Genomic DNA, 25,966 nt, shown 5'->3' on the forward strand with positions numbered 1-25,966 from the left:
TTTGAGACAGGGTCTCACTCTGTTGCCCAGGCTGGAGTGCAGTGGTGCAATCCCTGCTCACTGCAGCCTCTGCTTCCCCAGTTCAAGTGATTCTCCTCCATTAGCCTCCCAAGTAGCCGGTATTACAGGCATGCACCACCACACCTCGCTAATTTTTGTATTTTTAGTACAGATGAGGTTTCACCATGTTGGCCAGGCTGGTCTTGAACTCCCGGCCTCAAGTGATCCACCTGCCTTGGTCTCCCAAAGTGCTGGGATTACAGGCGTGAGGCACTGTGCCTGGCCCCCAGATCTTTTTGTAGTAACACTGATGTCTTAACCACAACCCTTTAACTGAGAAATGGTCATGGGGCGTGTCCTAAGAGGAACATCATCTGCTTCCTGTCTGGGCCAGAGTCAGGACAAAAACGGTGTGCAGAGGAGCCTGGGGCCCAGCTGGAAGGATGAGGCACTGTCCTGTCGCTGGGCCTGCAAGGTCAGGTTTTGTTTGTGAAACAAACTCTCGGTAATTCAGGAGTTAAGACATCTCCCAGCTGTGCCTCAGAGATGGGCTGTTGGCAGCTCACTTGGGGGCAAGCATCACTGGGGTAAGGTGTGGACTTGGTGCTGTGCCTGAGTGTGCCCTGCGCAGACAGGGTCACCGCTCCCAGGGCCTCCCCAGCCTCCCTCTCCCCTTCGCTAGTGATGTCCCAAGCCAAAGCCATTGGGTGAGGCTGGGAGCAGCACCCTGTTAGTTTGTACTGGGGATTTTTAAACAATAGGGACTTGCCGATGACAGCTCCGTCACTGCTCAAAAGAGGAAGCCAGGAGTTGCTTCAGGGCCCTGACCTCTTCCAGAGATGGGCCTAATCTCCAAGGGGTGGGCTGGATGGCCAAGGCCATTCCCTGCTGTGTCCCAGGAAGGCTCCAGAGGTGCTGACCCTGGAGTAAGGTAGAAACCTGGTCTTAGCCATGGCACCCCTCATTCAGTGCTGGGAAAGGTTACCGGGAAGGGGCGTTCACTGGCAACTCCCAGGTACCCCCACCCCAACTCTAGGAAGGGAGCAGCAGGACCCTGGCACTGCAGGCCAGAAAAATCTTGTTTACAGGCTGAGCACAGTTACTATTTTAAGATGATGAAAGGCTTGTGCGGAATGCGACCCCAGATAGAGGGAAGGGGGCCAGCCAGGCAGGCTGGAGGGGGCGGACTGCCACTGCCTTGTTCAAAATACAAGTTCCATAAAGCCAGCCCCTAAGGGTGTACCCAGAGGGGAGTCTTCCTCCAACCCCTAGGCTGTGGCTCAACCAATGACTGGAGACTGACTGAGAAAACATTTATTCTGTCTCCAAACAGCATCCCAGGGCTGGGTATCTCCCCCAAGGCTTTATAATACATTCAGCACAGACAGTCTGGGAGCCATGGAGCACCCCTGCCCTCCCCATGCTTCCTAAGTAACAACTGCAGAATATTTACATAAAGCTGGGTGTTGTCAGGCAAAGCCCTTCCCTGCTGCCAGGGGTGGGAGCAAGGAGGAAGTGCCGTGAGCACCAGCCCGCCCTCACGCCATGGGAGGCAGCCCAGAGGCCACCGGCATAGGGTGGCAGCCCCCAGATCATACAGCAGTGGGCACAGCGGAAGCAAACCTGAGTGAGGACACAAGAGCCTGGTCCAGCTCCGCTGCATAGGGCAGGTGTGATGGCCCCCACGAGTCTTTGGCAGAGAACGCAGATAACAGCGGCTCCCACAGCCTGACCCAGGCCAGGGGAAGCTGAGGCACTTGTCAGCAGCACATGGGTGCCTGCTGGCTTCTAGCCACTCCAGGCGGGGCTGGGGTCGTTAAAAGCAAGGAAAAACACTAGCTAAAAACCTTTTCCTAAAAGTGCCCTGGAGGAGTGAGAGGCTGACTGAAGCCCTCCGGGCACAGGCACTGTGTGGCTCTGCCAGCCCCCGCTAGGCTGGGAGGCTCTTCAGCTGTGTGTCAGCTGCACAGGGTAGAACAGGCGAAAGACGGGGGCTGGCAGTTTCAGGAGGCTCATGGGAAAGTCCAGGGCAGAGGGGAGGGCCCTCTCTGTCCCCCTTCCCACCCTAACTGCTACTCAGTACACAGGGGGCGGCTGGTAGCCCTCGGTGGTCTCCGCATTCTGGGTGAAGGGAGGCTGTTGGTAGTTGTCCACAGATGCACCTGGGTAGGAGGCATAGGCAGTGTTGGGGTCCGGGGTGGGGTCGACGTAGTTCTGGATGAAGTCATCCACGCCAGCCTTGTAGCGCTGGTAGGCCAGGGAGGCCAGCACACCCTGCAGGGAGGGCACAGAGGGGTACAGGTGGGTGGGGGACCCCACCTTCTACCACCCTTTACCCAAGACCCCAAGAACCGGCCCCTGGCCGTCCTACCCAGGAGAAGATGGAAAAGAAGCTGAAGGTGATGGCTGCCCTCGCAGAGTCGGCCCCCACCAGCACGTCCTTCGGGTCGGTGGCCGCCCACTGGTTGGTGAGGAAGCAGAAACCAACAAACCACAGGAAGGTCCAGAGAGCTGGGGGAGGACGGGTGGGGTGTCAGTTCCATGGAAAGGGAGGGCCTTTCCAGGACTCTGGGAGGGGACAGGGCAGGTAGGGCAGGGCCTAGGCAGGGACCTCCCGGGAGCCTCCACGATATGGAGGGGAGGACTCGGAAGCCGGGCTGGGATCCGCCTTGGCATGGTGGGTCCCAGCAGACAACCTAGGGGACAAACGGCAGAGGCAAAGCCCATCTGCTCGGGTGTGCTGGGGGTCCACTCAGCTTCTAGCTACCCCAGGCAGGGCTGGGGCCATTCAAGCAAGGAGAAACGCTAGCTGAAAACCCTTTCCTAAAAGTGCCCTGGAGGAGTGAGCTGCTCCCTGCCCTCCCAGAGAGGCCGAGGCCCCCCAGCTGCGGAACCCCAGAGCTAATGCGTCCCCTTCCTAGTCACCTCCCAAGATCAAATGGAGGTGCCACAGGCAGATACCTGAGAAGAGCAGGTCACCAATGACCAGGTACTTGCGGTCAGTGGCGTTGCTGATCTGGGGGAAATATGCGTCGATCACCAAGAAGAAGGCCGAGGCCAGGAAGGCCAGCACCCCGATGGCACTGCCATAGCGGCAGGCATCCTCATTGTGGTTGAATACACAGTACATCTGCTTAGACTTGTGGGTGTTGCTGTAGCCCTCGCCATAGATGCAGGAGAACACGATCAAGGCGAAGACCTGCCGGGAGAGGAGGACCTGGTAGGGCTGGTGGCCGCCTGAGGGGCACACACAGCGGGGACCCCAGTGGGGTGTACAGACGCAGGCCTCTCCCACCACTGCTGCCCCTTTTGGGTTTTTGTTGTTGTTTTTTGAGATGGAGTCTTGCTCTTGTTGCCCAGGCTGGAGTGCAGTGGTGCGATCTGGGCTCACTGCATTTTCTGCCTCCTGGGTTCAAGCAATTCTGCCTCAGCCTCCCTAGTAGCTGGGATTACAGGTGCCCTCCACCACACCTGCTAATTTTTGTATTTTTATTTATTTTTATTTTTTAATTTTATTTTATTTTATTTTTGAGACAGAGTCTCGCTCTGTCGCCCAGGCTGGAGTGCAGTGGTGCGATCTCAGCTCACTGCAAGCTCTGCCTCCCGGGTTCACGCCATTCTCCTGCCTCAGCCTCCCAAATAGCTGGGACTACAGGCACCCGCCACCACGCCCAGCTAATTTTTTTTTTTTTTTTTTGGTATTTTAGTAGAGACGGGGTTTCACCGTGTTAGCCAGGATGGTCTCGATCTCCTGACCTCGTGATCCACCCGTCTCGGCCTCCCAAAGTGCTGGGATTACAGGCTTGAGCCACCACGCCCGGCCAGATTTTTGTATTTTTAGTAGAGATAGGGTTTCACCATATTGGCCAGGCTGGTCTGGAACTCCAGACTTCAGGTGATCAGCCCTCCTCGGCCTCCCAAAGTGCTGGGATTATAGGCATGAGCCACCTCGCCTGGCCTGTTGTCCCCTTTTGGAGGCTGGCATGTTAGCCCCTCCAAACTTTGTGGAGGTGAGCTGATGAGCAAAGTGCTTCCTGGTGTACCCCAGGATTAGAATCTGCAGGCACCAGGGGGCCTGCCCCTGGGAATCCTGGACTGAGGAGGGGTGGGGAATGGGCAGGGACCTCCTAGGTAGGGGCTGCTCCTGCCCCAGCTGCCTGCCTGCAGGAATCATTCTGTTTAGGTACCTGATGGATGAAAGGCCGTCCTTCCACCTCCAGCCCAACCTCACCTTGAAAGAGGTTTAAACAAGACAGGCCACCAAGTCACAGAGTCTCACCCAGTCCCCGTCACCTTCAGCCCAAGTCACTTCTACAGCGCCCAGCCTCTGCCTGAACACCTTGGTGAAGGCGGACAGGCCCTCTTGGGAAGGCCATTCCGGCGACCCCGTGTCTTCACCTCCTGGAACCCCCTCTAACCCCTGCCTGGTTGAGCCTGGCCAGCTTTCTCCAGACAAGGACTTCCAGCCTCTGTGGCATCCTGGTCCCTCCCAGTCTGTCTCCTAACCCGCAAAGGGCCCTGCATGCACAGGGCACTACAAGGGGCCTAACTCAGGCCTGTGGATAGTTTTGAACTCAGACCCCTGGAGGACCCAGGGTGGGTGTAGGGGGGCTCCAGCCCCTTGGGAAGAGCCCCATGCCACCTCCCTAAACTTCAAGGCCACCACCCATGCTTGCTCCACCTCAGCAGATGTGGGACAGGTCTCTGGGCATAAGGCTCCCTCTGGGATGGTCCCAGGCCTCTCCCTTGCCAGTCCTGCCGTGCCCTCCCAGGGAGCTCCCTACAGGGCTCTGGAGCTGGCAGTCACAGGCCCCGCCCCCAGCTAGAAATGAAGCCGGACCTCCGGGATGATGGGAGCAGGGTGCCCATCCAGGACTCCTGGCACTGTCATCCCGACCCACTGGGCACCTGATTCTTGGACACAGCCCAGGACAGAGGTGGTCAGACCCCACAGCCTGGCTGGGAGCACGTGTGGGCGCCCTGGGGAACCTCAGAAGCTCCAGGCGGTCAGACCCCACAGCCTGACTGGGAGCGGCTGTGGGCGCCCTGAGGGACCTCAGAAGGCATGGTCTGGGCACAGCAGGTCCACCTCTGCCTGCCCCCTCATGACACCCCCTCCAGCTTTCAGGGCTGGCTGTCCAAGAACAGGCCCCCTCAACACACAAAACCTGGTTTTGGAGGTATTGCCCAGCTTATTGACAGGGGGTACATCCTGGGGTCCCTCAACTTCGGATGGGAAGGCGGACCCGTGGCCTGCCCCGAGTGGGAAGGAGACCCTGTTTCATGGCGTTGGGTTGCCCCCCGCCCCCTCCCTTATCCCACGTGGTTTGGGAAAGCCCAGTCCCGGTGAACTCCACAAGCTGGGAGTCGCGGCGGCGTGCGGGCCACCTGTTCGGGAGCTGCCCCCAAACTCCTCCCACTGCCAGCGAGGCAGGGGCCCGCTCCCTGCGGAGCCTCGGGACACCCCGCGTCGGGGCGCGGGGCTGGGGGTGGGGTGGGGTGGATGGCGGGACCGGGACTGGGAGGAAACAGTGGGACAGACTGTGGAGGGCGGGAAGGCGGGGCCCGGGACGCTGGAGGCCGGCCCCGCTCGCCGCCAGGCCCCGGACGCGGCCGCCGCCACCTGTCGCGCTCGTGGGCCAGGGGCCCCGCCGGGCCTGGCGGCATGGGGGGGGTCCCCGGAGTGCCCCGGCCCGCCCTCCCCGGGCTCACCAAGCACACGGCGCGCGCCACCACCTGCGGCTGCGTCAGGAAGCGCCGCAGGTCGAAGGAGCCGCCTGCCTTGGCCGCGCCGTAGGCCCCGCTCTCCATGTCGCCGTCGCCGTCGCCGCCGCCGCCGCCACCGCCGCCGCCGCCGCCGCGGAACGCTGAGGAACCTGCCCGGCGCCCCGCCCCGCTCCACCCGCCGGGGGCGTGGCCAGGCACCGCTAGGGACCGAGGGCAAAGTGCGGCCCTCGCGAGCGGCGGCGGGCCGCGGGACTGCGCTTCTAGCGGCTGGGAGGGGCTCTGGCCGCGGAGCACCGGTGTCCACCCTACCTCGGGGTCCAGGGGCTAGTTCCCGGGCCACGCCGGCCACAGCACGGACCAGAAAGGGTAAGAGAGTCTCCCAGGAAAACGGACGAACGGAGGACCACTCACCCTCTTTGCCCCTGCCCTCCCACCGCCTCCTCTAGGAAGCCGACCACCTACCAAGAACCCACCCAGGCTCATAAGCACCCCCTCCCCCATCCCACTGAAAAACCCAGGTCACACCCTGGAGCCCCCTCCCTGCCTGGCCTGCCACTCTTTCCTCCTCTCTGGGACTAAACCTGGGGTAGGGTCAAAGACCCCCATTCCTCCTGGTCTGGGCAGAGCCCCAGGGCTGTGAAGGGCAGTGTGGCTTCACACTTAAGATAGTGTGCAAGACCGGGCACGGTGGCTCACGCCTGTAATCCCAGCACTTTGGGAGGCCGAGGCAGGTGGGTCACCTAAGGTCAGGAGTTTGAGACCAGCCTGGCCAACATGGCAAAACCCCGTCTCTACTAAAAATACAACAACAAAAAATTAGCTGGGCATGGTGGTGAGCGCCTGTAATCCTAGCTACTTGGGAGGCTGAGGCAGGAGAAGTTTTTGAAACTGGGAGGTGGAGGTGGCAGTGAGCTGAGATCAAGCCACTATACTCCAGCCTGGGCAGCAGAGCAAGAGTCCGTCTCAAAACAAACCAACAAACCCAAAAAACCAAAAACAAAAGTTAGTGAGGCGTGGTGGCAGCTACTAGTAATCCCAGCTACTCCAGAGGCTGAGGTGGGAGAATCTCCTGAGTCCAGGAGTCCAGGAGGCAGAGTTTGCACTGAACCAAGATCGTGCCTCTGCACCCCAGCCTGGGTGACGGTGTAAGACTCCATATCAAAAAAAAAAAAAAAAAAAAAAAAAAAAGGCATGCAAACAGAAACGAAGTTTTCAGGGCGACAGGCAGGGGGCAAAATTTAATCCAGTTCCAGCCCCTTCTCACCTCCATCCCTCTCTACCTCCATCCCAAGAAAAACCGGTACAGAGCGTCCCGTGCAGGGAAGGCAGGCTCTGTGTGTGTTGGAGGGGGAGCGGAGGTTGTACAGACAGAGGTGTGGGGTCACAGGCTGACTGAGCCCGGAAGAATTCCAGACCCCCCTTTGCTAACTGCAGGTGCAGATTAACAAGAGCAGGTGTGCCAGGTGGGGCTCAGAGTCCACCAAGGTGAGCTGGTCCACGTGAGAGTTGAACCAGAGGACTGTGCCACCAGGAGGTGGGGTGCCCCTCCAGGGAAGAGGGGAGAAGGTGCGGGGGAGGGGCTGGGCCTTTCCCCAGTGTGCCCCCCTCCCTCTCCCCACACCCGGAGAGATGTGACAGCACCTGAGAAGTGAGGACAAGGCCACAGAGACCCCTCCTTTCTGTGACCCTCCTCAAGCCCTCACACAAACACTGTCTGCGTTTGCTGAAGGTCACCAGGGTTCCAAGAATCCCACGTGGCAGGTTTTTTTCTTTTTTTTAAATAAATGTTTTTGTGTATATTTAAGGTAGACAACCTGCTATTATGGGATTCATATAGATAGCACAAAAGTTCCTATAGTGAAGCAAGTTAACATATCCACCATCTCTCATAGTTACCCATTTTTTTGGTTTTGTTTTGTTTTTGTGACAAGAGTGGCTAAAACACACTCATTTTGCATGAACTCCAAATACGAACAGTGCACGCCGATGGTCTGCGACCCTCTGTCGTGCTTGGCTCTCTGGACGGTTCATTCTACATGGCTGCTGCTTTGCATCTTCTGACTTCCCCATTCCCTGTCCTGAACACCCCAAGCTCCTCTTCACTCAGATGGTCGGTGCTCCTATAGGGCAGCAAGGCAAGGATGGGGCGCTCCAGGGGACCTTGCCAGTCCTCCATCTTCTGGTCATGACCTTGATGACAAAGCAGTGGAGACTCAAGTCAGGCAGGCTCATCTCCCAGCCATCCCCTCCCGAGGCGTCTGGGAGTGTTTGTTTGTTTGTTTGTTTGTTTGTTTTGAGACAGAGTTTCGCTCTTTTTGCCCAGGCTGGAGTGCAAGGGCGCAATCTCGGCTCACTGCAACCTCCACCTCCCGGGTTCAAGTGATTCACCTGCCTCAGCCTCCCGAGTAGCTGGGATTACAGGCATGCACCACCACGCCTGGCTAATTTTGTATTTTTAGTAGAGACGGGGTTTCTCCATGTTGGCCAGGCTGGTCTCCAACTCCTGACCTCAGGTGATCCACCCGCCTCAGCCTCCCAAAGTGCTGGGATTACAGGCGTGAGCCACCGTGCCCGGCCTGCCTCTGGGAGTTTTATGGTGCCAAGCACATCAATGCCCCAGCAGGAGAGACATGAGGGCTTACTCACCCCACTAAATGAAGGCTGTACCCCCTTTTACAGAAGGAAAAACTGAGGCTCAGCGAAGGGACATGGCCCACCCATGAGTCTGGCCTCTGGAAAGGACAGACGTGGCAGAAGTGAGATGGGAGAGTGCCAAGGACAGTCCTGGCAGAGCCACGTAAGTGCCTGGGCCACGGCAGAGGATGAGAACCAGGACACAGCAGTGTCTCCCAAACAAAGAGAGGTGAGTTCACAGAGGCAGGGCTGGCCACCACCAAGGCCAGACAGGCAAAGCACACAGGCTGTGGTGTCTGCACTCAGACACTACAAAGGCCCTGGTCACCTTACATGTCAGTAAAGCCATGGCTTTGGAGAGGGGACCCTGGGAGGCTGGGCCCCAGGCTCTTGCCACCACCTGGGAAAGACTGCCCAATGTGGTTCTTACAGAAGGCAGGAGCTCCTGGTCCACCTTGGTCTCCTGGAGTCATCATCGCTGCATCCCTGCTCAGACCCCATAAAGAACTTAGAGACTGCCCTCCCAGAGGCCAGCAGACTCCATTACAGGGCAACTGGGAGCACTGACCAGGGTTCGACAACGCCTTGAACGTGTAAGCCTCAGTAGGCCTGTGACACAGTAGGTCCTCATAAATACCTTCGAGTCGTGCATAAGCGGTGACGGCCCTTCTTTGCCCTGGCCAGAGCCCTGCCCTGCAAGCCCCACCACCTGAGCTCCCCAGCCAGAGCCCGGCTGAACCTCTCAGGCCGTCAGCAGCTCTCCCTCCTCCCTGCATCCAGCACCCATTTCCTACCTGGCCCACGTGGTCCAGCCCAGCATCCCGGAGGTGACGGCCGCAATGGAGGCGAGGCTGCCGGCCAGCACGATGGTGGGTGCCTTGGGTAACTCTCCTGGGAGCGGGGCGGAGGCAGCTGGGTTGGGCTTCCTTTAGGCAGGGGCCAGGGTGGGCATGGTTGCCTCCTGTGCCCTCTGTGCTCTCGGCAGTGGCCGGGTAGAGCCGTCCCACTTCCCACCGACCTGTGTCTTGGACACTAGCACCCTCCCAGCACAGAAGCGCCAGCTGCCCCTCTGGAAATCCAAGGGCCTTCTCACCTGGGGGCACCAGTGTGAGGGCGCTGTGCTGGACATTGACGCTGTTTGCAGCCTGGCACTGGAACCAGTCCGATGTCTGGCCCGGCAGGAAGGAGAAGTTGGCAGGCTGCCCGTGGCGTGGTCGCTGCTGCAGGTGGACCTGCCCATCCTTCCCGACCAGGCTGTAGGTGATGGGTGGGCTGCCCGAGGACGCCTGGCAGGACATCTCCACCCTGGGGCCTGACCCTCTGTCCCGCAGAGTGAAGTTGGCCCGCAGCTCCGACACTGGCTCTGGCAGGGTGGGAGAAGGTAGCACAGCCATGGCTGAGCGGTCTTAAACCCCTCCTCCTCTGTAAGTTCTCCTCATTCCAAAATGCCTAATGAGCTTAGCTGTGGCTGCTGCCTCCTCCAGGCCGCCTTCTAGAGTTTGCCCTCCATCTTGTGTCTGAGCTGCTACCCTACCTGCCGTGTGCACCACACAATTTCACATTTGGTTTTTATCTTATTTTAACTTTATTTTGAGGCAGGGTCTTGCTCTGTTGCCCAGGCTGGAGTGCAATGATGTGATCTAGGCTCACTGCAACCTCTGCCTCCCTGGCTCAAGCAGTTCTCCCATCTCAGCCTCCCGAGTAGCTAGGACTACAGGTGTGCAGCACCACATCCAGCTAACTTTTGCATTTTTTGTAGAGATGAGGTTTCTCTATGTTGGCCAGGCTGGTCTCAAACTCCTGGGCTCAAGCGATCTTCTGCCCTAGCCTCCCAAAGTGCTGGGATTATAGGCGTGAGCCACCATGCCCGGCCTGGTTTTATTCTTATGCAGTATATTTCAGATTGCCAGACTTAGCAAATAAAACTACAGTTAAATTTTAATTTCAGATAAACAATGAATAATTTTTTACTGTATGTATGTCCTGTGTAAAATTTACCTGGCAACTCTATCATTCAGTCTCGTCTTTTTTACTAAAAGGCAAGTTACTTCAGGACAAGAACTGTCATGCAGAAGATTCTAGAATCCCCCAGGCCTTGAGCCTAACGCTCTAGTCATTCTTACTGATTAGTAATAACCACCGCCCTTGCCACCTACTAAAAGGCTTTCATTTCATAGGTCCCCTGGAATAGGACCCATTATTATTTTAGAGACAGGGTCTCTGTTGCTCAAGGTAGAGTGCAATGGTGTGATCACAGCTCACTGCAGGCTCCAGCTCCTGGGCTCAAATGATCCTCCCACCTCAGCCTCCCAAGTAGCTGGGACCACAGGCATGCGCCACCACACCTGATTAATTTTTTTAAAAAATTGCTGTTGGCTGGGTGCAGTGGCTCATGCCTGTAATCCCAGCGTTTTAGGAGGCCTAGGTGGGTGGATCACCTGAGGTCAGGAGTTTGAGACCAGCCTGGCCAACATGGTGAAATCCCGTGTCTACTAAAAATACAAAACTTAGTCGGGCGTTGGGGCAAGAGCCTGTAGTCCCAGCTACCTGGGAGGCTGAGGCAGGAGAATTGCTTGAACCTGGGAGGCGGAGGTTGCAGTGAGCCGAGATTGCACCACTGCAGTACAGCCTGGGCGACAGAGCCAGACTCCGTCTCAAAAAAAGAAACTAATTTTTTTGTAGACATGGAGTCTCACTCTGTGGTCCAGGCTGGTCTCAAACTCTTGGCCTCGAAGGATTCTCCCACCTTGGCCTCTCAAAATGCTGGGAATACAGGCGTGAGTCACCTCACTGGCCTCTTACTATTTTCCTTTTGCAGCTAAAGCAGTTGAAGCTCAGCAGTCCCATGATTTGTTCAAGGCCCCAGCCAGTAAGTGTAGGGATTTGAACCCTGAACATGTTGGGCTGCAGACCCTGGGCTCATCTCCCCTAAGCTGTCTTTTCCTGGTGTTCTTAGGGTGTGGGGCAAAGGATGAACGGGGAGCTTCCTTGTCCCACCCTAAGTTGGGCAACACTTCCTGGTTCCCACACCCCATAGCTCCCACCAAGAAGGTTACCTGAGTTACTATCAGGATGGAAACAGGAAGAAGGCAGGCTTCGGAGCTGGACAGAGTGGGGTTTGAAAGCAGCCTTGGCCACTTGCCAGCCATGTGGCCTGGGGCGACTTTTTTTTTTTTTTTTTTTTTTTTTGAGACAGAGTCTTACTCTGTCGCCCAGGCTGGTGTGCAGTGGCACGACCTCGGCTCACTGCAACCATCATCTCCCGGGTTCAAGTGACTCTCTTGCCTCAGCCTCCCGAGTAGCTGGGATTACAGGTGCCCGCCACCACACCCAGCTAATTTTTGTATTTTTAGTAGAGATGCAGTTTCACTACATTGGCCAGACTGGTCTCGAACTCCTGACCTCAAGTGATCCACCTGCATAGGCCTCCCAAAGTGCTGGGATTACAGGTGTGAGCCACCACACCCAGCCCCTGGGGCAACTTTCTTAACACCCCAGAGCTTTAGCTTCCATAGCTACAGACCCAGAGGCTCAGACCCCACCCCTGACACGGCTGTGAAGATCAAGTGAAGTAATGTACAAAACGTGCCTAACTTTCTTTTCTTTTCTTTTCTTTTGGAGACAGAGTCTCGCTCTGTTACCCAGGCTGGAGTACAGTGGCACAATCTTGTCTCACTGTAGCCTCCGCCTCCTGGGTTCAAGCAATTCTCCTGCCTCAGTCTCCTGAGTAGATGGAACTACAGGTGCACCCCACCACGCCCGGCTAATCTTTGTATTTTTAGTAGAAATGGGGTTTCACCATGTTGCCCAGGCTGGTATCGAACTCCTGGGCTCGAGCGATCATCCTGTCTTGGCCTCCCACAGTGCTGGGATTTGCACCCAGCCAAACATGCCTAGTTTATCACCTTGAGGTCCGAGATGACAACTGGGGCTCAGTCATTTCTGCCATCCATCGGGCTCTTTCCTTCTGTGCCCTCAGGCCCCTGCCAGGAAACTGTGCCCTCAGGGCCCCAGCCAAGGACAGCAAGTCCTGAGAAAAGGCCCCAGGGGACTGAGAGTGGCCTTGGAGGCGGCAGCCTGTCCTTGTCCGCACCCTCACATCCTGGCTCTCTCTTACCCCAGCAAGGTTCACAATTCCCAATCCCAGAGCTCCCCACTGATCTGCACCCCACCTACCTCCTCAGCCCTGTGCCCCCCACCGCACTCACTGGACCACAGCTCCCAGTACATCTGCAGCCTGGTACTGTCCACATGGGCACCTGAGGTGGTGGCCGCCTGGCAGAAGTAGGTGAGCAGGTCTGGACTGGACTTGAGTGTGATGTTGAGGTTGAAAGAGGCCGGCTCGTGGGTCTTCAGCACCTTCTTGGCCACCTCGATGTTCTTGGTTCCACAAAGGGAATAGGTGATGGGCAGTGGTGCCTGGGGTGCATGGCAGGTTATGAGCACCCGGCGGCCTTTGGGGAAAACTTCTAGGACTTTGTAGGCAATGGAGACCACAGGGGTGATTTCTGGGAGATGAAAAGGTCCGAGGAGGAAGAAAGAATCGACATTGATCAAGCACCTTAAGAAGGTACTGGTTTGGCCAGGCTCGGTGGCACAGGCCTGTAATCCCAGCATTTGGGAGGTCCAGGCAGATGGATGACTTGAGGTCAGGAGTTCAAGACCAGTGTAACCAACATGGTGAAAATCTGGCTCTACTAAAAATACAAAAATTAGCTGGCCACGGTGGTGAGGGAGACTCAGAAAAGGGAAAAAGGATGCTGGATTTAGCATGTTCTCACTGTTTTTTTTTTTTTTTTTTAGATGGAGTCTTTTCTTTCCCTGTCACCCAGGCGCACAGTGGCGTGATCTCTGCTCACCACAACTTCCGCCTCCTGAGTTCAAGCGATTCTCCTGCCTCAGCCTCCCAAGTAGCTGGGACTGCAAGTGCACGCCACCATGCCTGGCTAATTTTTGTATTTTTAGTAGAGACAGGGTTTCTTTTTTTTTTTTTTTTTTTTTTTGAGACGGAGTCTCGCTCTGTCGCCCAGGCTGGAGTGCAGTGGCGCGATCTCGGCTCACTGCAAGCTCCGCCTCCCGGGTTCACGCCATTCTCCTGCCTCAGCCTCCCGAGTAGCTGGGACTACAGGCGCCCACAACCGCGCCTGGCTAATTTTTTGTATTTTTAGTAGAGACGGGGTTTCACCGTGGTCTTGATCTCCTGACCTTGTGATCCGCCCGCCTCGGCCTCCCAAAGTGCTGGGATTACAGGCGTGAGCCACCGCGCCCGGCCGAGACAGGGTTTCCATGTTGGTCAGACTGGTCTCGAACTCCTGACCTTGTGATCCATCCGCCTCAGCCTCCCAAAGTGCTGGGATTACAGGCATGAGCCACTGCACCTGACCACAATTTAATTCTATAACAAACCTGCACATGTACCCCTGAACCTACAAATTACAAATAAATAAATGAAACCAGTAGACCTCAGAGTAAAGAAAAAAGAAAGAAGAAAATACTGATTTAGTGGTTCCTCAAAAAGTTAAACAGACTTACCATATGACCTAACAATTCCACGCCTAGACATATACCAAATAATAGAAAACAGGGACTCCAACAGATACCTGTACACACACGCTCGTGGCAGCGTGATTCACCACAGCCAAAAGGTGGAAACGGCCCAAATGTCTATCAACGGACGAATGGGTAAATAGAATGTGGTTGAGCCGTATAAGGAATATTACTCAGCCTTAGAAAGAAGTGAGCACAGATGCAGGCTGCAACAGGGATGAGCCGTAACAACATTCCACTAAACAAAAAGGCAGACGCGAAAGGCAACCTTTGCATGATTCCATGTGTGTGCAAAGTTTAGAAAACCCACAGAGACAGAAAGCGGACCGGTGGTTACTAGGGCCCAGGGGAGGGGGAAATGGGGAGTAACTGTCTAATAGATAGGGGTTTCCTTTTGGGGTGATGAAGATCTCTTGGAACTAGATAGGGTGGTGGTTGTGCAACATTGTGAATGCACTAAATGCTGCTGAATTATCACTTTTTTTTTTTTTGGAGACAGAGTCTTGCACTGTTGTCTCCCAGGTTCAAGAGATTCTTGTGTCTCAGCCTCCAGAGTAGCTGGGATTACAGGCGCCCGCCACCACACCCGGCTAATTTTTGTATTTTTGATAGGCACGGGGTTTCATCATGTTGGCCAGACTGGTCTTGAACTCGAGACCTCAGGTGATCCACCCGCCTCGGCCTCCCAAAGTGCTAGGATTACAGGTGTGACCCACTGCGCCCGGCCCACTTTTATTTATTGATTTAAAGACAGAGTCTTGCTCCATCGTCCAGACTGGAGTGAAGTAGCACGATCTCATCTCACTGCAACCTCTACCTCCTGGGTTCAAGCGATTCTCATGTCTCAGCCTACCAAGTAGCAGGGACTACAGGCACGCACCACCATGCCCGGCTAATGTTTGCATTTTTACTAGAGCCTGGGTTTCACCACGTTGGCCAGGCTAGTCTTGAACTCTTGACCTCAGGGGATCTGCCTGCCTGGGCCTCCCAAAGTGCTGGGATTACAGGCGTGAGCCACTGCAGCTGGCCATTACTGATTCTTTAAGACAGCAATTGGGATTAAACAAAAATGTTTCTGGAATAGGGGTTTGGGGGAGAGGGTTGTATTATACCAATGGTAGGGACCTGTTTGCATTTCAAGAATAGTGTGTAGGCTGGGTGCGGTGGCTCACACCTGTATTCCCAGCACTGGGAGGCTGAGGCAGGTGGATCACCTGAGGTCAGGAGTTCGAGACTAGCCTGGCCAACATGGTGAAACCCTGTCTCTACTAAAAATACAAAACTTAGCTGGGCACGGTGGTACGTGCCTGTAATCCCAGCTACTCAGAAGGCTGAGACCAGAGAATCACTTGAACCCAGGAGACAGAGGTTACAGTGAGCCAATATCTTGCCACTGCACTCCAGCATGGGCGACAGAGCAAGACTCTGTCTCAAAAAAAAAAAAAAGAAAGAAAGAAAGAAAAGAAAGAAAAAGCATAGTGTGTATTGGGTGGGCACAGTAGCTCAGGCCCATAATACCAGCACTTTGGGAGGCCAAGGTGGGAGGATTGCTTGAGCCTAGGGGTTCCAGACCAGCCTGGGCAATATAGTGAGACCCCACCTCTATTTAATCAAAAGAAAAATTAAAAAGAATAAAAGAATACTGTGTGGTTGGGGCAGTGCTTGGGGGAGGGGTAGAAAGAAGGTCTATGAAATCTGAATATCATCGACGTCATGAATCGCCTTTGCTCGGCTGGGCATGTCTGCTCTGGAAACCACCCTGCAGTGAGGAAACTGCTGATTGAGCAGAGAACTGGAACAAACTAGAGTGTGTGACCACTAAGCATGTTTCATTCTAGACCAGTAACTCTCAACCAGGAGCAATTTTGCCTCCAGGGGAACTTTGGGTCTGGGGATGTTTTTGGTTGTCAATATTGGGAGGTGGACTAGCTTGGGCAACACAGCAAGATCCCGTCTCTTAAAAAAAAAAAAAAAAAAAAATTAGGGGTTGCTGCTGACATTTAGTGGGTAGGGGCCAAGGAGGCTGCTAAGCATCCTGTAGTGCACAGTCAGCTCCCACCGCGAAGAATGGTCTGGCCTCAAATGTCAGGAGTGCTGAGGTTGACAACTCTGGTCTAGACAACCGGCAGCAGCCTTCTAGAAGCAGGATGTCTTCCCCTGCCCAGGGCTGCACAGACACCAACAATTATTTTCTCATCCATGCCTCTTTGAAAATTTCATGAGAATTCTCCTTTTTATATTTATTTATTTATTTATTTATTTATTTTTGAGACGGAGTCTCACTCCGTTACCCAGGCTGGAGTGCAACGGCGCAATCTCGGCTCACCGCAACCTCCACCTCCCGGTTTCAAGCAATTCTTCTGCTTCAGCCTCTCAAGTAGCTGGGATTACAGGCATGCGTCACCATGCCAGGCTAATTTTGTATTTTTAGTAGAGACGGGGTTTCTCTATGTTGGTTAGGCTGGTCTTGAACACCCGACCTCAGGTGATCTACCTGCCTCAGCCCCCCAAAGTGCTGGGATTACAGGTGTGAGCCACCGCGCCCAGCCTATTTATTTGTTGTTTTGAGACGGAGTCTTACCCCGTCGCCCATTCTGCAGTGCAGTGGTGTAATCTTTGCTCACTGCAACCTCCGCCTCCCGGGTTCAAGCGATTCTCCTGCCTCAGCTGCTCAAGGAGCTGGGATTACAGACACACGCCACCACATCGATCTAATTTTTGTATTTTTAGTAGAGATAGGGTTTCACCATGTTAGCAAGACTGGTCTCGAACTCCTGACATCAGGTGATCCGCCCACCTCAGCCTCCCAAAGTGCTGGGAGTACAGGCGTGAGCCACTGCACCCAGCCAGACTCTCCTTTGTAGATGGGGAAGAACACTTTTTTTTTTTTTTTTTTAAAGACCTGACACAGTGGCTCACGCCTGTAATTCCAGCACTTTGGGAGGCTGAGGAGGGTGAATCGTTTGAGGCCAGGAGTTCAAAACCAGCTTGGGCAACATGGTGAAACCCTGTCTCTATTAAAAATGCACAAATTAGCCAGGCGCGGTGGCTCACGCCTTTAATCCCAGCACTTTGGGAGGCTGAGGTGGGAGGATCATGAGGTCAGGAGATCAAGACCATCCTGGCTAACACAGTGAAACCCTGTCTCTACTAAAAATACAAAAAAAATTAGCTGGGCGTGGTGGCATGCATCTGTAGTCCCAGCTACTCGGGAGGCTGAGGCAGGAGAAGGGTATGAACCCAGGAGGCGGAGCTTGCAGTGAGCCGAGATCGCGCCACTGTACTCCAGCCTAGGGGACAGAGCGAGACTCCATCTCAAAAAAAAAAAAAAAACAAAAACACAAATTAGCCCAGTGTGGTGGCTCGAGCCTGTAGTCCCAGCTACTTGGGAGGCTGAGGCATGAGAATCACTTGAACCTGAGAGGTGGAGGCTGCAGCGAGCCGAGATTGCACTGCTGCAGTCCAACCGGCGTGACAGAGACTGTGTCTGTTTGTGTGTCCCAAACAGGCTTTCATGGAGAAATCTTCGACTTGAAGAAAGCGAAGGTGTATTTGGAGGTGAAGGCACCCTCTGGGGCATCCTCTTACAGATGTCTCTGCTGATTGGTCAATTTGACCCTCAGGGCCAGAGGCCTTCTCTTCGTGGTCCAAAAACCATTGCGGGGCCAGAAGCCAGCCTCATGTGGGGAAGTGGGAGTCCAGGGCTGACATGTCATCACCCTTTCTTTTTGCTCCCTTTGTGAAGGGAAATGATCTTGACCTATAAAAGTGGAAAGAAAAAAGCTACTCTCTCTTCATTTCCATTTCAGTCTTCATTAATAGAAGCTTGATTTGCATAAGTTCACAGACAGGAACCATTTTTAAAGTACACTGTACCGGGGACATTCACTTTTTTTTTTTTTCTTTTTTTGAGATGGAGTCTCGCTCTGTTGCCCAGGCTGGAGTGCGGTGGCACGATCTGAGTTCACTGCAACATCTGCCTCTTGGGTTCAAGCAGTTCTCCTGCCTCAGCCTCCCGAATAGCTGGGATTACAGGTGTGTGCCACCACGCCCGGCTAATGTTTTGTATTTTTAGTAGAGCCGGGGGTTTCTCCATGTTGGCCAGGCTGGTCTTGAACTCCTGAGCTCAGGAGATCTGTCCCCCTCGGCCTCCCAGAGGGCTGGGATTATAGTGTGAGCCACCACCCCCAGCCGGACATTCACTTTTTTTTTTTTTTTTTGTTTTTGTTTTTTGAGACGGAGTCTCGCTCTGTCGCCCAGGCTGGAGTGCAGTGGCGCAATCTCGGCTCACTGCAAGCTCCGCCTCCTGGGTTTACGCCATTCTCCTGCCTCAGCCTCCTGAGTAGCTGGGACTACAGGCGCCCGCCACCGCGCCCGGCTAATTTTTTGTATTTTTAGTAGAGACGGGGTTTCACCGTGGTCTCGATCTCCTGACCTTGTGATCCGCCCACCTCGGCCTCCCAAAGTGCTGGGATTACAGGCGTGAGCCACCGCGCCCGGCCTCACTTTTTATCCTCATAAGACTTGTGTGGTTTTTTTCTTTTTGATTATTCAGTTTACGGATAAGCTTGCCAATAAAGGACGGTCTATCTTTTTTTTTTTTTTAATTTTTTTTTTTTCCTTGAGACAGGGTCTTGCTTTGTCCCCCAGGCCTGAGTGCAGTGGCACGATCTCAATTCACTGTAACCTCTGCCTCCCTGTTTCAAGTGATTCTCCTGCCTCAACCTCCTGAGTAGCTGGTATTACAGGTGCACGCCACCATGCTTGGCTAATTTTTGTATTTTTAGTGGAGATGGGGTTTCACCATGTTGGCCAGGCTGGTGTACAACTCCTGACCTCAAGTGATCCATCCACCTCAGCCTTCCAAAGTGCTGGGATTATAGGCGTGAGCCACCCGCCTGGCCTATTATTTAATTTAAAATTCTTTTGCTTGTCTGGGCGTGGTGGCTCACGCCTATAATCCCAGAGCTTTGGGAGGCCTAGGCAGGGGGATCCCTTGAGCCCAGGAGTTTGAGACTAGCCTGGGCAAAAAAGCAAGATCCTGTCTCTAAGAAAAAAAAAATTGTTTTTTGACTGGGTGCAGTGGCTCATGCCTATAATCCTAGCACTTTGGGAGGCGGAGGCGGGTGAATCACTTGAGCTCAGAAGTTTGAGACCAGCCTGAGCAACATGGCAAAACCCCATCTCTACTAAAAATACAAAAATTAGCCAGACGTGGTGGCATGTGCCTGTAGTCCCAGCTACTCAGGAGGCTGAAGTGGGAGGATCTCTTGAACCTGGAAGGTCAAGGCTGTGGTGAGCCAAGATCGCACCACTGCACTCCAGCCTGGGTGACAAAGTAAGACCCTGTCTCAAAAAAAAATTAAGTGGGCCTGGGGGTATGCACCAGCTACTCAGAGGCTGGGAGGATGTTTGAGCCCAGGAAGTTGAGGCTTTGAGGCTTTAGTGAGCTGTAATCACGCCACTGCACTCCAGCCTGGGTGGCAGAACAAGACCCTGTCTCGAAATAAGTAAATAAATAAATAAAATTCGTCTGCTCTGCGAGAGCATTTAAATAATGGGATGGCACACTCAAAATTTGATAAAGTGATGACAAGGCTGCTCTCGGGACAGGAAGCTAAGCCAAGCCTTGAATGGGCTGTGGGGTCACTGCAGGAAAACTGTGGAGGGCTCATGTCCAGGCCCAGACACAGTGCTGGTGCCTCGAGTGGCTCCGAGGCCCTTCCAGATGGCGCTACCCCTCTCCAGACTGGTCTCTGTGATAACAGGAAGCTTGGAAATTCCAACCCTGGAGGTTGCAATTCATTAGACCCAGGGAGGGGCCCAGGGATCTGATTTTGAATAAGCTGCCATCTGTTGAGGGTTGAATTATGTCCTCCAAAAAGATAGGTTCCAATGGTGACTCCCAGGACCTGCCCATGGGAACATATTTGGAAATCAGGTTTTTACAATGGCTTCCCCCTCTCTCAAGTTAAATATTAACTCCAGTAATTCATGCTGGATTAGGGTGGGGCCTGATGAGAAGAGGAAAGGAGACGCAGACACACACAGGGACAATGGCATGAGGGAGGCAACCCCCGGAAACCAGGACAGGAGCGAGGAGCAGGTGCTCCTGCAGGGCCTTCGGAGAACCCAGCCCTGCATACTCTCAGTTTTAGAATTCAGCTTCCAGCCCTGTCAGAGAATGTGTTGCTGTTGTTTTTTGGTTGTCTTTTGTCTTTCGCTTTTTGAGACAGAGTCTTGCTCTGTCGCTCAGGTTGGAGTACAGTGGCACGATCTCAGCTCACTGCAACCTCTGCCTTCCGGGTTCAAAGGATTCTCGTGCTTCAGCCTCCTGAGTAGCTGGTATTAGAGGCATGCGCCACCACACCCGGCTGATTTTTGCCTTTTTAGTAGAGATAGGGTTTCCCCATGTTGGCCATGCTGGTCTGGAACGCCTGACCTTTGGTGATCCACTCACCTAAGCCTCCCAAGCTACTGGGATTATGGGCCTGAGCCATCACACCTGGCCTTGTTTGTTTTTGTTTTTGTTTTTGTTTTGATACAGAGTCTCACTCTGTCTCCCAGGCTGCAGTGCAGTAGTGTAATCCAGGCTCACTCCAACCTCTGCCTCCCGGGTTCAAGTGAATCTCCTGCCTCAGCCTCCTGAGTAGCTGGGGTTACAGGTGCCTGCCACCATGTCTGGCTAATTTTTGTATTTTTAATAGAAATGGAGTTTCACCATGTTGGCCAGGCTGGTCTTGAACTCCTGACCTCAAGTGATCCGCCCACCTCGGCCTCCCAAAGTGCTGGGATTATAGGCGTGAGCCACCGCGCCCAGCCTCCTCTGTGTCCTTTGGAGTGTAGGCTCAGTCAGAATAAAAATCCCCTATATCCTTAACCTTCCAACCAACACCTTCCATCCTCTACATCTAATGGAAACCAGATCCCTCCTTCCTACAGCACTGTCTACCCCTTCAACTGTCCCAGGCAATGTGGATCCCGGCAGCCTTCATGGCATGGAGCTGGGACAAAGGGGGACAACATCTTCTTGACATTTCGCCTTCCCTAAACTTTTCTCCCCTCTCCTTATTAAACAGCAGCTATTTCTTCAGATACATTCCACTCTGCCTTCTGGATTACAATTATCTACCGTAGACACCTATACCTCCTTGAAGATGCCTGTCGGTGGTTCCTACCATGTTTAATGCTACACTTGCCAGAATTATTGGGGATTTCAAAATACATAGCCACAGTGGCTCACACCTGTAACCCCCGCACTTTAGGAGGCTGAGGAGGGAGGGTTGCTTGAGGCCAGGAGTTCAAGACCAGCCTGGGCAAAATAGGAAGACCCAATCACTACAAAAAAATTGAAATATTAGGCCGGGCAGGGTGGCTCATGCCTGTAATCCCAGCACTTTGGGAGGCTGAGGCGGGCAGACTTGCGCTTGAGTTTGAGATGAGCCTGGCCAACAGAGGAAAATCCTGTCTCTACAAAAAATACAAAAATTAGCTGGGTATGGTTGCGCGTGCCTGTAGTCCCAGCTACTCTGGAGGCTGAGGCGGGATGATGGCTTAAGTCCAGGAGATGGAGGTTGCAGTGAGGCGAGTTTGTGCCACTGTATTCCAACCTGGGCAACATTGCAAGCAAGGCCGGACACAGTGGCTTACGCCTGTAATCCCAGCATTTTGGGAGGCTGAGGTGGGCAGATCACAAGGTCAGGAGATCGAGACCATCCTGGCCAACGTGGTGAAACCCCATCTCTATTAAAAGTACACAATATTAGCTGGGTGTGGTGGCATGTGCCTGTAGTCCCAGCTACTAAGGAGGCTGAGGCAGGAGAATCTCTTGAACCTGGGGGGTGGAGCTTGCAGTGAGCTGAGATTGTACCACTGCACTCCAGCTTGGACGACAGAGCAAGACCCCATCTCAAAAAAAAGAAAAAATTAAATTAAGTATTAGCTGGGTGTGATGGCATGTGCCTGTAGTCCTAGGTACTTGGGAGGCTGAGGCAGGAGGATTGCTTAAGCCCTGGAGGTCAAGTCTGCAGTGAGTGGTGATTGTGCCACTGCACGTTAGCCTTGGTGACAGAGCAAGACCCTGTGTCTAAAAGCAAAATGGAAAAAAACAAAAAGCCCAACTTACACAGAGATCATCTTTCAAATATCCTAATCCCTCAGGTCCTTCACTTGTGCCCAGCTTTCCACTCCCGCTGAAGCTGTTTCAGCTGCATAATATGCCATCTCCAGGCTGCACTTTATTTAGCCAATCCTTCCAGATGGGCCAAGGACTTTGGTGCCATTTTTTTTTTTTTTTTTTTGGCAGAGCCTCTCTCTGTTGCCCAGGCTGGAGTGCAGTGGTGCGATCTTGGCTCACTGCAACCTCCACCTGCCGGGTTCAAGGGATTTTCCCGCCTCAGCCTCCTAAGTAGCTGGGATTACAGGCATGGGCCACTATGCCCAGCTAATTTTTTATTTTCAGTAGAGACGGGGTTTCGCCATATTGGTCAGGCTGGTCTCAAACTCCCGACCTCAGGTGATCTGCCTGCCTCGGTCTCCCAAATTGCTGGGATTCCAGGCATGAGCAGCCGCTCCCAGCTTGGCGCCATCTTTCATGGCTGTCCTCATCCCATCCCATCCCATGCCATCTGCCAGCAGCTGCTATTGGCCTTCAGAATGTATGTCCACCCCATCTCCCTGCCTCTCACGCATTGCCCAGTCTCTCCTCTGGATCTCCAGAGTAGCCTAATGGCTCTCTTGGATTTTGCCTTTGATCTGCATCCCAACACAGTGTCCGAATGACCTCATCAAGGGTATATCAGATTGTGTTTTCCCCTCCAAACCTCCTATGGCTGCGCCCCACAGGGACCTCCCCAGTCAACCCCACACCACGCCTCTGACCTCATTCAATACCCTTTGGTCACACAGGGTCCCTGCCCAGGTACTTCCTGCTCAGTCAGCTCCTTCAGGTCCTTGCTGCACGGCCCCTTCCCAAACTATACCCTCCCCTGCAAACACTGCCCTCCTTCCCCCTACCCACCCTGTGTTCCCTTCCCTTCTACCCTTCTTGCTTCTCTCTACGACATTCTAACATACTTTAGAATGTGCTTTTTTTTGCTCTGTCACCTAGGCTGAAGTGCAGTGTTAATGATTACGGTTCACTGCAGCCTCATTTCCCGGACAAGCAATCCTCCCACCTCAGCCTCCCGAGTAGCTGGGACCACAGGTGCACCGCCCACCATACCCAGCTAATTAAAACAAAAATTTTTTTATACAAAAAAATTAGCTGGGCGTGGTGGTGCACATCTGTAATCTCAGCTACTCGGGAGGCTGGGTGGAAGAATCCCTTGACCCCAGGAGGCAGGGGTTGCAGTAAGCTGAGATCGAGCCACTGCACTCCAGCCTGGGTGACAGAGTGAGACGCCATGTAGAGGTGGGGGGTCTCACCGTGTTGCTCAGGCTGGTCTTGAACTCCTGGGCTCAAATGATCATCTGGCTACAGCCTCCCAAAGTGCTGGGATAACAGGCATAAGCCACTGAATGCTCTTATTTTTATTATCATTTGTCCCCCCAACCTCCACTGGAATGTAAGATACAGGAGGGGTTTGTTTCCGTGCTTTGCCAGATTCTCAGGGCCTTTAATGGTGCCTGCAACCAAACAAGTGCTCAAGTATTTGTTGAATGAATAAATGATTTATCAGTCAGTCTCTTAGGAGTTTAGTTAGCAGGACTTGGTTGGCAAGAATCGGAGAAGTCAGGAGCCAGCCAAGAGAGGGAGGCGGGACTGCCCTGCACAGGTACTTCCCAGAGCCCCAGCTGCCTGTACTCTTTTTAGCAGCCACCCAACAATGTATCGGTTTTTAAAGCAAATGAGGAAATAATGGTTCAGGCTGGGCCTCATTCAAGTGAGATTTATGTCATCATTACCCGGTGCCTGCCCTTTAGCAAAATAGAGGGGGAAGGCCCTGCTCTGTAACCTGGCAGCCTAGCAATAAGGGGCAAGGGTTGGTTGGGACAATACAGGGAAGTGACTCTCCATCCTCACCATTTTTTTTTTTTTTTTTTTTTTTTTTTGAGACGGAGTCTCGCGCTGTCGTCCAGGCTGGAGTGCACTGGCCGGATCTCAGCTCACTGCAAGCTCCGCCTCCCGGGTTCACGCCATTCTCCTGCCTCAGCCTCCCGAGTAGCTGGGACTACAGGCGCCCGCCACCTCGCCCGGCTAGTTTTTTGTATTTTTTAGTAGAGATGGGGTTTCACCGTGTTAGCCAGGATGGTCTTGATCTCCTGACCTCGTGATCCGCCCGTCTTGGCCTCCCAAAGTGCTGGGATTACAGGCTTGAGCCACCGTGCCCGGCCTCCATCCTCACCTTAATGGACATGAGGGGAGGGGAGGAAAGGATGGGGCAGGAAAGTGCAGGCAAAAGGATGGAGCAGGCAAAGATGAAGAAGCAGGCCGGCTAGGGGCTGTCAGGGACCTTCCCCAGTGTCTCCTCCTTCCTGGTCCTATACCCAGCTGGGCCCCAGACGCTCTCCACTCTCCAGCTGCCTCTACAAGGAAGGCAGCCTCCTGTATGTCAGGCCCCTGGGGGAGCCTCAGCTTCACCATTCTCTCATGGCCCTCCTCCTGGTCAGAGAATCTCGACCTCCCAGACCCCACCAGAATTCCCCAGCCCTCCACAGGGCCTCGCCCACCGGGCAAAGCTGGGAGGGTCTCGGGGCGGCTTCTGCTCCCGATCAGGGACCTGGGGCAGAGCGATGAGGACGCGCCTGCCCAGGGAATCTTCCCTCCAAACAGCCCAGCCAGAGGCTGGAAGCTGAGCAACTTCCCTGCCTGTGTGCCCCGGAGGTCCCCACATTGGCCTGCTTGGCCTGCCCATCTCCATCACTCCCAGGGCCCTGCAGGGTGGAGAGAATATTCCAGAACTGTCCAGCCATCCTCCAGCACACACCTCCCCACTAGTATCTTCTTCCCCAGCCGTAGGCGCCCTCCACAGTGGGGGTTCTGACACCAGGACCCCAGCGGGGAGGCTTCTCCCTGCAGTATGCTGGGCCACTTACCTTCCTCCTGTGCCTTGGAGAAGCTGCTGGCGGCTGTAAGAGAGGTGAGGGCGATGAGGAGAGGGCCTGGGAGGGAGGGGAGGCTAGAGACAGCCTCGAGACCCACCTGCTGAAGCCAGGAGGGAGGAGCAGTCTGATTCCTGGTAGTGAGGCCCCAGGACCAGCTGGCATCATCACTCACAAAAGCTCTTTTGCACCACCCCCGCCCCCAACATCTCCTATCACCAGCCCATTTTGCAGATGGGTAAGTAGTGGGTCCAGAATGGTGAAGCAATCCCTGGACCACATATGCAGCAAGTTTAGGGGCTGGTCCGATACTTAAGCCCAGATCTTTCCCTCTCTGTCCCATGTTTCCAGAGGTGCCCTTGCCTTCAGGCCTCGTCTCTCCTGAGCTCCCAGTACCCCCACCTGAGCCCGAGGCCTCAAGGCCCTGGCAGTAGTCCCACCATCACGTCCCCCGTGGACTCACCCAGCACAGCCAAGCAGAGCAGCCCAGGGAGCCCCATGCCTCGGTGGGTGTGGGGCCTCTGCTCAGGCAGTGAGAACCTCCTAGTTCCTGGCTTCCCCCACCCTGAGGCCCCTGGGATGCTCCTTGGGTGGGTGCCTGCAGCGGGGAGATAACCTGGAGGCCGCAGCACCCCAGGGCCTCAGCTACCAGGGCAGGGCCCAGTACAGCAAACTCCCGCTCAATCCGCAGAGAAACTCCCGCTCAATCTGCAGAGAAGTAGAAGGAGTTTGGACCTTGAAGCCAGACCGGGGCTTAGACTCAGCAGTCACCTCTGAGCCGCAGGACCCTGGGCTCATGTGGTGGGCAGAAGGTGTCCATGCTCAGCGGGGTGTGCTGGCTGTAATCCCAACACTTTGGGAGGCCTGGGTGGGCAGATCACCTGAGGTCAGGAGTTCGAGACCAGCCTGGCCAACATGGCGAAACTCCATCTCTACTAAAAATGCAAAAATTAGCCGGGCGTGGTGGTGCGCACCTGTAATCCCAGCTACTTGGGAGGCTGAGGCAGGAGAATCG

General features: G+C 54.4%; 2 protein-coding genes and 1 long non-coding RNA gene across 6 annotated transcripts; 1 reads left to right on the top strand and 2 right to left on the bottom strand.

Annotated features, from left to right (window-relative positions):
* Nucleotides 1–1,299: 1,299 nt before the first annotated feature.
* Nucleotides 1,300–5,899, bottom strand: SYNGR2 (synaptogyrin 2). Its single transcript, XM_050764440.1, has 4 exons — nucleotides 5,713–5,899; nucleotides 2,962–3,199; nucleotides 2,372–2,511; nucleotides 1,300–2,274 (listed from the first exon to the last, which is right to left on the bottom strand). The coding sequence occupies exons 1-4, from the start codon at nucleotides 5,809–5,811 to the stop codon at nucleotides 2,077–2,079; spliced, it is 675 nt and encodes a 224-aa protein (XP_050620397.1). The 5' UTR covers nucleotides 5,812–5,899; the 3' UTR covers nucleotides 1,300–2,076.
* An 11-nt stretch (nucleotides 5,900–5,910) lies between these two features.
* LOC126939288 (uncharacterized) lies at nucleotides 5,911–17,617 on the top strand. Of its 3 annotated transcripts, XR_007720325.1 has the most exons (4): nucleotides 5,911–6,093; nucleotides 8,407–8,590; nucleotides 9,046–9,230; nucleotides 13,165–13,357. It is a non-coding gene; the product is annotated as an uncharacterized LOC126939288 (long non-coding RNA). The 3 variants fall into 3 exon arrangements; XR_007720324.1 differs by lacking the exons at nucleotides 9,046–9,230; nucleotides 13,165–13,357 and adding an exon at nucleotides 17,417–17,617; XR_007720326.1 differs by lacking the exon at nucleotides 9,046–9,230 and having other exon boundaries at nucleotides 13,165–13,355.
* C16H17orf99 (chromosome 16 C17orf99 homolog) lies at nucleotides 7,492–25,326 on the bottom strand. 2 transcript variants are annotated; one of them, XM_050764397.1, is made up of 5 exons: nucleotides 24,946–25,326; nucleotides 12,570–12,869; nucleotides 9,455–9,724; nucleotides 9,156–9,252; nucleotides 7,492–7,917 (listed from the first exon to the last, which is right to left on the bottom strand). In XM_050764397.1, the coding sequence occupies exons 1-5, from the start codon at nucleotides 25,292–25,294 to the stop codon at nucleotides 7,911–7,913; spliced, it is 1,023 nt and encodes a 340-aa protein (XP_050620354.1). In that variant the 5' UTR covers nucleotides 25,295–25,326; the 3' UTR covers nucleotides 7,492–7,910. The 2 variants fall into 2 exon arrangements, with proteins under 2 accessions (XP_050620354.1, XP_050620355.1); XM_050764398.1 differs by lacking the exon at nucleotides 9,156–9,252 and having other exon boundaries at nucleotides 7,760–7,917.
* Between the last annotated feature and the right edge of the window lie 640 nt (nucleotides 25,327–25,966).

The sequence above is a fragment of the Macaca thibetana genome, chromosome 16 (genome assembly GCF_024542745.1).
Source record: "Macaca thibetana thibetana isolate TM-01 chromosome 16, ASM2454274v1, whole genome shotgun sequence".
Taxonomy (NCBI): Eukaryota; Metazoa; Chordata; class Mammalia; order Primates; family Cercopithecidae; genus Macaca; species Macaca thibetana.